At 48.9% G+C, this 14,917-nt stretch overlaps 2 protein-coding genes across 6 annotated transcripts in view; one reads left to right on the top strand and one right to left on the bottom strand.

Annotated features, from left to right (window-relative positions):
- pde5ab (phosphodiesterase 5A, cGMP-specific, b) overlaps positions 1 to 7,659 on the top strand; it is a 41,156-nt gene extending 33,497 nt beyond the window's left edge. For all 5 annotated transcript variants that reach the window (XM_084691600.1, XM_084691598.1, XM_084691597.1 and 2 more), the window contains exons 13-22: positions 924 to 1,070; positions 2,207 to 2,332; positions 3,152 to 3,246; positions 3,405 to 3,492; positions 4,370 to 4,470; positions 4,971 to 5,048; positions 5,282 to 5,345; positions 6,790 to 6,864; positions 7,183 to 7,266; positions 7,456 to 7,659. In XM_084691600.1, the coding sequence (XP_084547726.1) occupies positions 924 to 1,070; positions 2,207 to 2,332; positions 3,152 to 3,246; positions 3,405 to 3,492; positions 4,370 to 4,470; positions 4,971 to 5,048; positions 5,282 to 5,345; positions 6,790 to 6,864; positions 7,183 to 7,266; positions 7,456 to 7,569 (972 nt within the window). In that variant the 3' untranslated portion in view covers positions 7,570 to 7,659. The remainder of the gene's footprint in view (positions 1 to 923; positions 1,071 to 2,206; positions 2,333 to 3,151; positions 3,247 to 3,404; positions 3,493 to 4,369; positions 4,471 to 4,970; positions 5,049 to 5,281; positions 5,346 to 6,789; positions 6,865 to 7,182; positions 7,267 to 7,455) is intronic.
- A 2,941-nt stretch (positions 7,660 to 10,600) lies between these two features.
- On the bottom strand, positions 10,601 to 12,839 carry mad2l1 (MAD2 mitotic arrest deficient-like 1 (yeast)). Its single transcript, XM_084691570.1, has 5 exons — positions 12,664 to 12,839; positions 12,218 to 12,364; positions 11,845 to 11,965; positions 11,617 to 11,720; positions 10,601 to 11,432 (listed from the first exon to the last, which is right to left on the bottom strand). Exons 1-5 carry the CDS (start codon positions 12,725 to 12,727, stop codon positions 11,260 to 11,262), a joined length of 609 nt encoding a protein of 202 aa, XP_084547696.1. The 5' UTR covers positions 12,728 to 12,839; the 3' UTR covers positions 10,601 to 11,259.
- Positions 12,840 to 14,917: the final 2,078 nt, after the last annotated feature.

Here is a 14,917-nt window from a genome sequence, read left to right as displayed (position 1 = left end):
AGAGGAGGGACGCATACGCCAACTAGCCAACTAGCCAATGCTAGTGACAAGACTGGATAACAGTATACACTCTGTTGGTATAGACGGAGTGTCTCACCCCATCTCTCTCTCTCTCTCTCTCTGAGTGAGCTGTTTAGCTGACTGTGCTTCTACTGGGAAACAACAAGAACGGGGGGATGTCAAGAGAGAGAGAGAGAGAGTGAGATAGAGAAATATGAGGGGGGGGGTGTAATAGGGTGGAGGTGGGGAGAGAGAGAGAGAGAGAGAGAGAGAGAGAGAGAGAGAGAGAGAGAGAGAGAGAGAGAGAGAGAGAGAGAGAGAGAGAGAGAGAGAGAGAGAGAGAGAGAGAGAGAGAGAGAGAAATATGAGGGGGGGGGTGTAATAGGGTGGAGGTGGGGAGAGAGAGAGAGAGAGATAGAGAGAGAGAGAGAGAGAGAGAGAGAGACAGAGAGAGAGAGAGAGAGAGGGAGGGAGGGAGGGGGGGGGGGGGGAGAGGGGGAGGGGGAGTGAGAGAGATCCTGTGTGAATTAACAGTCGCCTGTCTGCTCCCAGTAGAAGTGCTGTCAGTTTCAAGGGAGGCCAGCGGATCACAGATAGATGCTCCTCCTGTGGGCTCCTGACTGCTGATCGCAGCTCATCGATTATTTATGCCTGCCAGAAATCCTGGCCCTTCTAGGACTGAGTGTGTGTGTGCATATTGTGCTATGTTAGTGTGTGTGTGTGTGTGTGTGTGTGTGAGCTTGCACGTCATGCATACATATGAGTGTGTGCCTATGCATACTATTAAAAAGTGTGTGCGGGTATGTGTGTGTGTGCATGTCTGTATGTTTGTGCTTGCATGAACGAGTGTGCATAATGCGTGTTAGTGTGTGCGTGTGTGTGTACAGCGTCTCACCCCCCCCCCCTCTCTCTCGTGTGTGAAGGCAGCCACTGTTCCGTCTGCCCAGTCGCTTCACCTCACAGACTTCAGCTTCAGCGACTTTGACCTGTCGGACGCGGAGACCACCCAGGCCACCATCCGCATGTTCGTGGACCTGAACCTGGTCCAGAACTTCCAGATGAAGTACAAGGTAGGTGGTGTGTGTGTGTGTTTGTGTGTGCGGGTGGTATTGATGTGTGTGTGTGTGTGGGGGGGAGGGGGGTGGCATACAAACACAGATCAGAAGGCCATGCCTCTTATAGTCAGATCCACACACACACACACTCACACAACATCAAGTCACCCCCCCACCCCCTACCCTGGCGCCAGCGTCAACACCTCGGTCGCTCCCCCCCGTCTCCCTCTGAAGAGGTCCTTTTATGGTGCGGCTGTCCTCCGCCGTGCCCGCGTGCAGGCCTCGTTAAAATGAGCTTGTGATTGGTAGAGAGGGTCGGTTATTTTATCTCCTCAGAGAGTGACAGCTGATTGGCTGGCCAACCCCGGAACATTTATAACAACCATGTCGACCGTCTGTCAAACAGACACCGTTGACATGCTTGATAATACTGCTCAGTTGGCTGTAGATTGAACTTCAAGCTGAATTGGCTTTCAAGGATATATACATTGGATATGTATTTATTAAGTTGAATATAGTACAAACATTCATCATGACCATAAGCTAGTAATGCTGTTTTACTTTTTTGGCATAGGAAGATCACATCTGCAGATGTGTTTATGGCTGTATAGACTGGGTGCTTGGATAAAAACAGTCGCGGTTGATTTGATTAAAGTAGCAGAATGATGTTTCTTATGCTGCTAATTAGATTGGGAAAAAGGACAGGTTTCATTAAAGTCAAGCACTTGAGGATGCACAGACAGAATTTGCATTCAAAGAATCCCTTTGTTTCTGTTCCCTTTCTCCCTCTCTCTACCTTTGCCGCTCTCCCCTCTCTTCATCTCCTCCACTCCCCCTTCTATCCTCCCTCTTCCTCTCTCCTCCACTTCCCCTTCTATCCTCCCTCTTCCTCTCTCCTCCACTCCCCCTTCTATCCTCCCTCCTCCTCTCTCCTCCTCCTTCCCCTTCTATCCTCCTTCCTCCTCTCTCCTCCTCCTTCCCCTTCTATCCTCCCTCTTCCTCTCTCCTCCACTCCCCCTTCTATCCTCCCTCCTCCTCTCTCCTCCTCCTTCCCCTTCTATCCTCCTTCCTCCTCTCTCCTCCTCCTTCCCCTTCTATCCTCCCTCCTCCTCTCTCCTCCTCTCTCCTCCTCCTTCCCCTCCCTCCTCCAGAGCCTGTGCCAGTGGATCCTGAGTGTCAAGAAGAACTACAGGAAGAACGTGGCCTATCACAACTGGAGACATGCCTTTAACACCTCCCAGTGCATGTTTGCCGTACTCAAATCCGGACGCTTACAGGTCAGTGGCAGCCAATCAACAGCCATCCCGGCGTGGGTCGAGCAGGCCCTGTGACCAATCAGTGTTCAATCCATTCAGAATGAACATGCACACTTAGCCCACTTGGCTTGGGTGCACAAGTGAATTCATGAAAAATGACTTATTGTAATATTAAGTCATCCAAATTCAAATAACGTTGCATAACACCGGTGTGACGCAACAGACCAGTGAACAATATTTCAGACTAAAACTAAACAAACCCCAGGTCCACTCATCCGGAAGCTTCCCTCAGAGAGGCAGCGCATGTCTGAGTCAGGGGAGCGAACGTTCGCCAGGTGTTGCTAAGAAATGACTCGTCATTTTACTGACTGCTCACTCAGGCAATGCTAGCTAAGTGCTCAACAGCTCTCTGTGTAATGAGTCGATAACGTGTGTGTGTGTGTGTGTGAGTGGGTGAGTGAGAGTGGGTGTGAGAGAGTGGTTGTGTGAGAGTGGGTGTGTGTGTAATTTTGTTAGTATGAGTGTGTGTGTTTGTTGGTAGTGTGCGTGTGAGTGAGTGACTGAGCGTGGGTGTGTGTGTGTTTGGAGGGTTGCCATGTGAGTGTGTTTGCACAACTATTTGTGTCTCGCTCAGTGTAATTGTGGCTGGTGACAAACACCTGTGTGTTTGAGAGAAAGAGAGAAAGAGAGAGAGAGCTGGAGAGAGAGAATTGAGGGTAAACAGAGTTGTGGTGATATTTAGCGTGATTCACCTGTCATAGACAACCACAGATGACTCATGTTCTCTCTTCTCCTTTTCCTCTCTGTCTCCATCCCTCCATCCCTCTGTCCGCCTGTCAGAGTAATCTGAATGAGCTGGAGATCCTTGCCCTGATGATCGCCACCCTGAGTCACGACCTGGATCACAGAGGAGTCAACAACTCCTACATACAGAGGTGTGTGTGTGTGTGTGTGCATATACATTTAATACAATTATATCGCGTGCCAAAAACATTTATCACGGGTCAAATAAATGTGTGTTGGGTGTGTGTCTTGGGTGTGTGTGTTGGGTGTGTGTGTTGGGTGTGTGTGTGTGTGTGTGTGTGTGCAACAGGAGTGACCACCCCTTGGCCCAGCTCTACTGTCACTCCACCATGGAGCACCACCACTTTGACCAGTGCCTCATGATCCTCAACAGCCCCGTAAGAACACACACACACACAGCACCTCTCCTGTGAAACCAATGTTGACCTTTGAAACAAATAAGATTCATGAAACCATGCAAGAACACACACACACGCACACATATATAACTGTAGGCTAGGAAGACATATCACAGACACAAACCCACTACATATCGCTTGTTTCCAGTAATTATTTGCTGATTTTCACCTCCATGTGGAGGGTGTGCTTGTGTGTTGCCTGCTAGCTAGTCTGACTTCCAGAATGTTCTGGTGCCATGATACCTACTCTATAACAGACCCCACTCCATCTCTCACTAGCACACATCCACTCAGAAGCATTACTTAGGCCTAGGTCGTCATTTATTCCACACACACGCACACACACACACACACACACACACACACATGGACACACACGTGTAGGTATACCCACACACCAACACAGGATTATGTGCATTTGCACACATTAATGCAAGCGCCCACGCACTCCAGCACTTCAGCACATCTCCTTAAGTCGCAGATCCCTTCCTGGTACTCTAAGTGTTTACGGGGCTTGTGTTGTCATGGTAACCTCATGGTGGTCTTCCCGTCTGGTCGTCATCGTTGGGCTGTCAGTCTGGTGGCTCGAGCTCTCTCCATCTACCTGCACCTCTCTCTCGCTCTCTATCTATCTCTCTCTCCATCTCTCTCTCTCTCTCTCTCTCTCTCTCGCTCTCTATCTATCTCTCTCTCTCCATCTCTATCTCTATCTCTCTCTCGCCATCTCTACCTCTCTCTCTCTGCCCCTCTTTCTCCCCACCATCTCTCTCTCCTCCTTTCCCTCCTTTTTCAACCTTCTCACCGTCTCTCTCTCTCTCCTTCCCTCCCTGGGTCTGTCTCTGTCTGTGTCCACCAGGGGAACCAGATCCTGAGCAGTCTGTCTCTGGAGGAGTACAAGACCACTCTGAAGATGATCGAGAGGGCTATTCTGGCTACCGACCTGGCGCTCTACATGAAGTAGGTGGCCCCTGTCACCCCCAGCTGGGCCTGGGGGGGAGAAGTGTGTGTGTGAATGTGTGTGTGTGAATGTGTGTGTGTGTGTGTGTGTGTGTGTGTGAAAGAGAGAGCGAGAGCGAGAGAGACCAAAGGGCTTTGCTCTTAAAAGCCGACGTCTAGATTAATAACACTCTGAAATTGACTAGATGTCATGGTATTCAACTCAACTCAGTGATGATATTCTTTGATTGGCAAAGTGCCTCAAATGCCAATTGGATGTATTTACTATTACAGAATTGTACCTTTCCCTTTGAATTCTCACAGTGTTGAATTTCATCTCTTTCTCTCTCTCCATCCCACACCTCCCCCCTGCTACTCTGTCTGGGTAGGAGGTGTTTGTCTAGACTGTAGGTGGGGTGAGAGAGGAAGACAGAGAGAGGGGACAAGGGAGAGAAGGAGATGGGGGGGGGGGGGGTGACATGCAGGAGGTTAACTGCTTGTCTGTCTCTCTCTCGTTTCAGGAGGAGAGGAGAGTTCTTTGACTTGACCAAGAACAGTCAGTTTGTGTGGGAGGACGACTACCACAGAGACCTCCTGAGGTGACCACTTGAGACTCCAGAGCAGCAAATTCATCTCTGTACCAGTCGCTGTACTCACTGCACTTTAATACCTGTACAGAACTTGAATATCAGTCCACGAGGTTGTCATTCGTTTCGAAAAGTACACTCAGAAATAGATTCACCATCAACTATCCCGCTGCATTGGACAGGAACCGAGCCAGGTGTTTATTCATGCGTGGTCACAGCTTGTGTTGACCTACCGCCCCCTGCAGGTCGATGCTGATGACTGCGTGTGACATCTCGGCCATCACCAAGCCTTGGCCGGTGCAGAAGAGGGTACGATCCCCGTCCTTCTCTCTTTCTTTCTCGACCTATCGCCCCCCCCCCCCCCCCTGTCTTCTTCCATTCTCTCTCAGTTCATCCACTTTGAAGTGACTCTTATCTTTTCACCCTCCCTCGCTCCCGGCCCTTTATGTCTCTTTCTTCCGGGCCTTACCTCTCTGGCACCTTCCATCATCTCTGAAGGCCTCCTTTCTTAGCCTCATCAGGGACCCTAGGCACAACACAGGTGTTTGTGTGTCTCGGTGAGGCGCTCATTAAGGAGAGACGAGATATACACAGCTGAGGCCCTGTCCACGTGATCTCGAGTACCTCTCTTGAACTACCAAGGAGGAACACACACACACAAACCCCTACGTCGCCATCTATTGTATTGTCTCTGTGTCTCAAGTTCACTGACTACACACGTGTCCTCTCCAAAACATACAGTCAGGCAGCAGCATTAGAGTTCTGACATTTCCTTACTGGAGAGGATGGTGCCAGAGGTAAACGGTGTACGGAATCCTGCCTGCCTCCGCTCTTCCCTGTCTGCATCCCTCCTTCCTTCCTTCCCTCCCTCTCCCTCCCTCCCTCCTCAGACGACACTCCCCTGCCGTGTTGTGGTCTTGATTACACAGCTCCAATCAGTCTGCAGAGGGCTGACTTACCCAGACACACTCACTCAGTCACACACACACACACACACACACAAGGACACACACACAGACACACGCACACACACACACTCACACAGACACACACTGATTGGGCGCCCCAGGTCTAGTCAGATCTCATTTTACTCTCTGTAAACAGACTGGGTTCATCAACTCGGTTCGTTGATGTTCGTTTTGGCCTATGCTTTTCTCTCTCTCTCTCACTCCCCCCCCCTCTCTCTCTCTTTCTCTCTCTCTCTCGCTCTCTCTCTCTCCCAGTGGGAAGCTGAATGGGTTTGCAGGGTATCACATGATATTAGTAGAAGAGTGACCATTTCAGTCCACAGGTTGTGTGGAGACAAAGTCTTCTATTCGTCCTTTATTTATCATCTCTTTCTTTTTCTCTATCTCTCTGCTCGTATCATATTCGTAGAACATTCACATGACCTAAAAAACAATGAATAACTCAAGAATCTTGCACAAAGGGTTGGAGATCATTTGAAATATTCAGAGCTGATAGAAAATACAAAAACAGATTGGTGGAAACTATTTGGCCAACAGAACCAGCAATCACATAGTAGAAATGTAATACACACACAAAAAAAATCTTTCTACGCATACATTTTCGGTGTGAATGTCACTTTTCATTTGAGTTCTTGTAGTTGAATTCATTCTTTCATACATGGATCTATGATTGGCTTTCATGGGCACTACTGGTATTTCTTTGAATATGACAAAGCAGTTTTGAAGGATTTGAATTGGCTTGTTTACAGCATCGATCTTGTTCTCTCTCTGTCATCCCCCTCCAGATTGCAGAGCTGGTGGCTACAGAGTTCTTTGAGCAGGGGGACAAGGAGAGACAGGAGCTCAACATTGAGCCCATAGTGAGTCCTTTGCTGTTTCCAAACCCCTTCTCTTCACACAAAGGCTACACACACACACACACACGGCCAATGAGGATAGGGGCTATTTAGCCACATGTCCAATCAGGCTGCGGGTTATTCAGCCCCTGGGGCTTCAAGAAGCTGATTGTCAGATCCTGTCCCCACTTCCCCTCTGCTTGGCAGACAGAGATGTTTCTCTGCCTGTTTGGCCGCTTCGGCCCGTGCTGACATAAGCGGGAGGAAGCATTGGATTGAATTTGATGTATTTCTTTGTCTGAAGCCAGCGGTTCCCTAACTTCTCTCTGTTTCTGCTCTCAGGATCTGATGAACAGAGAGAAGAGAGACAAGATTCCCAGCATGCAGGTGTCGTTCATCGACGCCATCTGCACTCAGCTGTATGAGGTGAGGTGGCACGCGGGGCGCGACTGGAGAGACCTGCACGACGGCCTCCTCTTTCTCCATGTTTCCGACCCCCTTACATCCTGGGTAGTGCCACTGTCCTCAACGTGAAGTTTGACTCACCCGCTTTTCTTTCTGCTTTCCATCCATCCATCCACTCTCTGTCTGTATCTCTGTCTCTGTTCCTCTCAGACCCTGGCAGGTATGTCAGAGCCATGTTCTCCACTGCTTGAGGGCTGTCAGAAAAACAGGCAGCATTGGAAGTGTTTGGCTGAACAGGGGGAGAAAGACAACGGGGGAGAGTGAACCTGGTGCTCCCTCTACACGGCCCCCTCTACACGGTCCCCTCTACACGGTCCCCTCTACACGGCCCCCTCTACACGGCCCCCTCTACACGGCCCCCTCTACACGGGCCCCCTCTACACGGTCCCCTCTACACGGTCCCCCTCTACACGGCCCCCTCTACACGGCCCCCTCTACACGGTCCCCTCTACACGGTCCCCCTCTACACGGTCCCCCTCTACACGGCCCCCTCTACACGGTCCCCTCTACACGGTCCCCCTCTACACGGTCCCCCTCTACACGGTCCCCCTCTACACGGGCCCCCTCTACACGGCCCCCTCTACACGGCCCCCTCTACACGGCCCCCTCTACACGGCACCCCTCTACACGGGCCCCCTCTACACGGTCCCCTCTACACGGTCCCCCTCTACACGGTCCCCCTCTACACGGTCCCCTCTACACGGTCCCCCTCTACACGGTCCCCTCTACACGGGCCCCCTCTACACGGCCCCCTCTACACGGCCCCCTCTACACGGCCCCCTCTACACGGCACCCCTCTACACGGGCCCCCTCTACACGGTCCCCTCTACACGGCCCCCTCTACACGGTCCCCTCTACACGGTCCCCCTCTACACGGTCCCCCTCTACACGGGCCCCCTCTACACGGCCCCCTCTACACGGCCCCCTCTACACGGCCCCCTCTACACGGCACCCCTCTACACGGGCCCCCTCTACACGGTCCCCTCTACACGGTCCCCCTCTACACGGTCCCCCTCTACACGGTCCCCTCTACACGGTCCCCCTCTACACGGTCCCCTCTACACGGGCCCCCTCTACACGGCCCCCTCTACACGGCCCCCTCTACACGGCCCCCTCTACACGGCCCCCCTCTACACGGCACCCCTCTACACGGCCCCCCTCTACACGGCCCCCTCTACACGGCCACCTCTACAGGGTCCCCCTCTACACGGCCCCCTCTACACGGCCCCCTCTACACGGCCCCCCTCTACACGGCCCCCTCTACACGGCCCCCCTCTACACTGTCCCCTCTACACGCCCCCCTCTACAGGGTCCCCCTCTACACGGCCCCCTCTACAGGGTCCCCCTCTACACGGTCCCCCTCTACACGGCCCCCTCTACACGGCCCCCTCTACACGGTCCCCTCTACACGGCCCCCTCTACATGGCCCCCTCTACACGGTCCCCCTCTACACGGCCCCCTTTACATGGTCCCCCTTTACACGCCACTCCATATCCCCCACCCACCACTGACCCCCCCCCCAGAGACGATATAAACAGAAACACTCAGCTATATTTATTACCATAGCCATTTGTTTTCTTTATCAAACGTTCGTTGTTTTTTTCTTGCACAAAGTTGACTTCCCCACTAGGTTAGCCCTCGCAGCCGACTCTGGGAAAGGAAGCACACTGAATGGTGTGGATGTTACAGTGTGTGTGGCGCCCTCTGGAGTGAAGTAACGTCCTAGGGAATAACTTTAAGTCCAACCATATGGTTTCTAACATATTAACCACACTCCACTTAGCATAACTGAAAGTTTAGTTGTAAGTTGGGTTGGGAAAAAAAAAACTTTGAAAGATTTGCTCACAGTACATGCTCATTATACACAGGTTTTGAGAAAGAACATTAATCTTTTGTAACATTTTTCACTTGTTGTCTTAACTATTGCATATTTATTTGTGTTTTATATATTTATTAGAATTTCTATACTGTAAGGTCAGTTTCGTGTCAAGAGTACACAAGTCTTTATAGGGAAAGTAGTTTTATTACCAAATGATCGTATCTAAGCTTTTAAACATCTTTACTAGAGATCACCCTTTTAGACGTTCATAAATGTACTGTATCGACTTGTATAATTTTTGCAAAATGTAAAGGAGCCAAAGACTAGGCCTGTGTTTTTAAAAAACAGATAGGGTCCAGAAGATTCCACTGCCTTCCTGCAATATCACAATAGGATCAACTCACAGATCAGAAACAACCAGTTGGCACAGCACCCCCCTCCCCCCTATCTTTCTGATAATGGACTAGTCCAACAGATGGCCATATTTCCAAACTCCCTTTTTTTCTAGAAGCATGCTGAATGTGTGAGGAACTGGCTGTTTGATGTCTTGAAATAGAATTAAGTGGAGTGCCCTGGCAACAAAAACCCAAATTCAATTAGCTCCGACATAAATACACACGCATCATATAAAACACTGGAAAATGAGAACATGATTTGACAATGGAATTTACAAAACCATCTCGGAATTCCAGTTGACGAACCAAAACCGTCTTAATCAATCTTTGTCATGTTTCTCTGTGTGCATAGTCCACTATTCACAGTACATACAGGCTTGTTTAGACTCATCCAAACTTCAGCACTTTTTATTTGTAGAGGTACGTGTTCAGATGCCCCAGTTGTTACTGTGGTTGAAATGTTGTACTCTTAACAGTCTCCTAGACTGTATATGTGTTCCTGTGTCTGAATTTGCGCTTAAACCTCTTAACCTCTTTGGTCTCTGATTGGGTAGAACAGGGAACGTGTTGTTTTCCCCTCCACCAATGGCAGACATTGTGTGTTGCATGTGTAGAAAGAGGGCATTGCACCAACCAATCCCAAATCAAGCCTTAGATCCTGAACAATACCCTACACATATGTGGAGAACCTAAAAGATTGGATTGGTTTCCGCAAATTGGTATTAGTCCTTGTGACGCCCTCTGATTGGAGTGGCTCGTCCGCATGTGCTTAGGGTGTAGGGTGTAGGGCTTCCACTGGGAGCTCACCCGTGTGCTAGTTGTGTAACAGCAAGGGGCAGCAGCCTTGGTTAGTATTGGACGCTGGAGTCATGTGATATGGTAAAGGTTTGAGTGTGAGGAAACAGAGTGGTTCTGTGGACTCTGAGAACACTGTGAGACAGGTGAATGGTATCTCCCATTAAAGGCTGCTTCTTTTCTACTTGCCGTTTCTTGTGCTAACTTTAGCCCTTTTTCATTTATGTTTTATAAACAATGTAAGAGTGTCTTTTTTACCTGTGGTCAAAAGAACCAACATATGAAATTGTGATCAAAAGAGCCATTTATTTGTAGTTTTAGCAGGAATCTAAAACAACACACACCGACCAAATGACGCAAGACGGAGAAAGAAAATACATTGAAAGAGAAAAAGAAAATCATTTCAAATGGATCAGTCACCATTTCAACCGGCAACATTTTCATCCATGCAGAAACCGGGATGCCAAAACAGCCCAATATCATCAGGACAGCAGAACCATCAGTAAAAACAACAACAGACACACATGACAGCACAGGTAGAAAAACAGGACAGTGTAAAAATCCTTCGGGTCGCATTTGATTTAGCGATGCTGCACTACCTCTTTTGCTCCACAAACTGCTAGCATCCTAATACCAGGGGGGCTGCATACGGAATACAACAGACCCTCAAGAAGGGTGTTATTGCATGTATGTATCTGCCATTGTACCATGTGACTCTTCAGGAAACAGGCCAGACTGAAGGGTAAAAGCTACCTTTGTTTCTCTACCCACAGCATGCAACAGTGACAGATGAGTAACTATATACAGAAGTCCTGTGGGTGAAGGCTGGATATCCAGAGGTCTTGTGGGTGAGGGCTGGATATCCAGAGGTCTTGTGGGTGAAGGCTGGATATCCAGAGGTCTTGTGGGTGAAGGCTGGATATCCAGAGGTCTTGTGGGTGAGGGCTAGGCCGAGTCGGTCCTCTTGTAGGCCACCATACTGCTGACCTTGTGGATGGAGGTGGTGAAGGAGCGCAGGCGCACCTCCTCCGATTGGTCGATGATCTGCGGGCCCGACTCCTCCCACTTCTCGGGCACCTCCAGGTCCTTGTCGGTGTACACCAGCAGGTCGAAAGCACCTGGACGTGGGCGGAGGTCGCCAGGGGTTAGTTTGCCAGGCATAAGGGGGTACGTGGTAAAACTACAATAGAACGACAGTATATCTACTGATGACACCATGCAGCTCCTCGAAACACGCTGTTTCAAGGCTTTGGGTTAAAGGCCTGAGAGAAGGGGATGTGAGTGTGCGTGTGACGGACTTACACGCCGTCTCCAGCAGAGGCAGGAAGGTGACCGTGGCCGTGACCTGTCGGATGACCGAGCGGATCTCATCCTGGATCACCTTAATAGACTTCTCCCTGGGGGCGCTAGGAAGACATTTTGTTCATTTATTTTTCCATATGACACGAAAGACAGTTATTTTTGTAAATAATCAAATCATTGTCAACCCCCCCCCCCCCCCTACCCTACCACTAGGGAACAGTGTCCTACCTGCTTTGTTTGACGGTCTTGTCACACTCAATGTCAAACTGCCATCTCTCCAGCACTTCGTTGGTCTCAAGACAGGTGATCACCAACACCAGCTTCTGGACGGTGCAGTCAAAGAGCCACTCTGAAATGCAAAAAAAAAAAAAAAAACGCAAGGCCTTCTATAATGTCGCCATTGACCTGAGTTGTGAAATGTACCATGCTTAATTATCCTGAACTGTAAAAAGAAACACTTCATTTTACTAGCTAGTGAAAAGTCACGTCTTCAGTGTGAAATCTAACACATTACGTGTAAATATCCATGTCTGTTTTCACAAATGCAAACTCTAGACAATAACTTAATTTACAAGAACATCCTGCTTGCATGGGTGTATACCTTTGAGCTGAGCTACTACTTTAGTCAGGTAGTTATTCAGGTTGGTGTCCGTGGTAAGTTGTAGGCTCATGTCATACTGGGTGACTCGACTGAACGTCTCCGGGGGATAGATGCCACGCTGGTACAAAATACTGTTGATTCCGAATGCTGTCAGAAAAAAACTGATCGTTACCACACAATGCAAGGTAATGGAGTCGTTTTATTCGCAATCGAGCACGTTATACGAACACAACTTTGTAAAGGCAGCGACGTGGCCTGTAAGCTAGGTAGAAGTTAGCAAGCTAGATATACCAGGCCCACCATTATAATGTTGGCAACAGTTTTCGCTAAGTTAGCCTAGCTAGCTAGCTCCGTTGATTAGTCGCTCAACACAATTTCACTCTGGAGTAAGATTACTGTAGTCTACAGTAACCTGTAAATTATACAAATTAAGGTCAAATGCTTACAAAAAAACTCGGCCACAAGCTCAGCGCTCCCCTTCAGAGTAATTCCCTTTAGTGTGCTCGTCATTTTTCTTGTTTTTTTTATTTGTTTAGTCTTTAATGTGGTTCTTGGTTGTTTTTAAGCGTCGTCTTTTCTACCCGCCGCTCAGTTTGAAAACTGCTAGCTTTTAGTTCAACTTCCTGTGACGTGGTGTGGCGCTTTTTGATTACGTCAGCAAATTTGAAGTGATGGATATTCGACACTAGGGGGAGTACTAACAAAGAACAAAATATTGACAAGAAGTGAAAGTTCTTCTACACTTTTGGCAGGGCCGTAATCATAATATATATTGTGACATCTTGTCAAAATGTCCCCCCCAATATATTGATATAAAAATATAAATACAATGTAAATGTGGCAGAAAACACATATGGCACAAAACAGTAACATCATGAAGTTTAATTATTGTCATGATTGCCATTTTAAGTAGTCTCCTCTAAAAGTGAAATACAAAACAATTGTCTGGACAAGTACTGCCAAGCAACCAGTGCCAAGAAACGCTGTGAAAAATTCCAAGGTCAAGATGAACGTTAGAACACGTGTTTGGTATGACAGGACCTCTTGTAATTCATCAACACTTTCCCACCAGTTAGCTCATGAATGGAATGCTTAAGTATAATCTTGTTCTTGGCCTTCCCATTGTGTTGTATCATGCATTGGCAATAGTGATGTTTAACAGTATGGTACTTTAGATATTTGTTGTTTCAGATTTGTAAAGTTTTGATTGTGATGCTCCACAATGTCAAGGATATAAAAGAAATGGTTGGTGTCCCACCAGCTATTTACACATTACTGTGTTTGAGACCAGTCCAAATCCTGTGAGGAACCAACCGGTGTCATTTTAACAAGTCTCAGATTGAAATCTAGTGGCTCCACATTTTTCATGTGAGGATGACAGTATTACATTTCACGAGGGAGACTGTGGTTGCTGGACCAAAAATCCTGGCGGGAAGCCTGGAAGACAGAGAGAAAGAGAGCATTAAGACATCCTTTGAACCCAAACATTCAGGAAGTCTTTTTGGATTGTTATTGTTTGGTAACGTACAGACCCCACACTTCTTCTCAAAAAACGTATTCCCAAGACCCGGAACGCACCACACCCTTTTTTCACACCATCGCACACGTACATTTACACTACGCTACTTCAGTCTGAGTAAGTTAGTCCAACGTGTTAAAACATTGACTGTGTGCTCACGCCAAGATGTGAGAAACAACACTAACAACTGTTACCTGCCAGGGGAAGGGCGAGGCAGAGGCAGAGGCAGAGGCAGAGGCAGAGGCAGAGGCAGAGGCAGAGGCAGAGGCAGAGGCAGAGGCAGAGGCAGGCAAGCCGACCGTGTTCCGTCAGCGTGCGCTGGGATGGGGTGTTTCTAGCACATTCCCGTCAGGCCGGGCGGCCAGACACGGAGTGGAGGTCGTTGCCGTGGCGATAGACGTGTGCGCTGGATCTGCTGGACCCTGGCTTGAGTTCCCTTGGCGACTCATCAGCAACAGCTGGAGGTCGGCCCATGGACATGAGATGATGCATGGGCCCACACACACACACCTACACACTCTCACACACACAACTGTAAAGATACAGACACACAGACGCGTTCAGATAGCTGATGGCACACATGTATACACCCACTCACAGGCTCTTTACAGGATGTTTATATTTGCCCTGTGGCTGCATGTGTTTCAAAGTGTGTCCGTCAGATTTATGATGGTAATAGCACACGACCCAGGGTCATGATGTCAACGTGACGCTCACTATATTCTGGTTTTCATCAAATAAGTTCTCCAGGCACAAGATTTGGATCGGGGGGGGTTTTGCTTAAAGAAGAAGAACTTATTACTTTGCCCTCGTAAAGACTGATAATCTTTACAGCGTAGAAAAACCTTTATTGGTAAAAGATTGTAAAGTAAAGTATGCTATAAAGTCTATTGACCCCAAAACGTCGTCATTGAACACGCCCTTGTCTCAGTGCACGCATGCCTACACACATACACACAACCACAATCCTTTGTCTCCTTCAGAGGGAACCCAATCTCCCCTCCTCGTCTCCCCTGTCCACCGTCCGTCCCCCACTGTGTCCCCCCCCCCCCTTCCCCCCAGAAACCTGATCTCTCATCTTGGTTCCAGACTCCTCCGTGGTCACGTCGTGTCTCAATCCTGCCTTTCCTGTTCGCTCGAGTGGGGGCTGTCTTTAGGACCCAGGTACTCTGCAGACAGCT

The sequence above is a fragment of the Hypomesus nipponensis genome, chromosome 25 (genome assembly GCF_054491055.1).
Source record: "Hypomesus nipponensis isolate SF chromosome 25, ASM5449105v1, whole genome shotgun sequence".
Lineage (NCBI taxonomy): Eukaryota > Metazoa > Chordata > Actinopteri > Osmeriformes > Osmeridae > Hypomesus > Hypomesus nipponensis.
The sequence above is the reverse complement of the archived record's forward strand: the minus strand, read 5'-3'. Positions and strand labels throughout refer to the sequence as shown.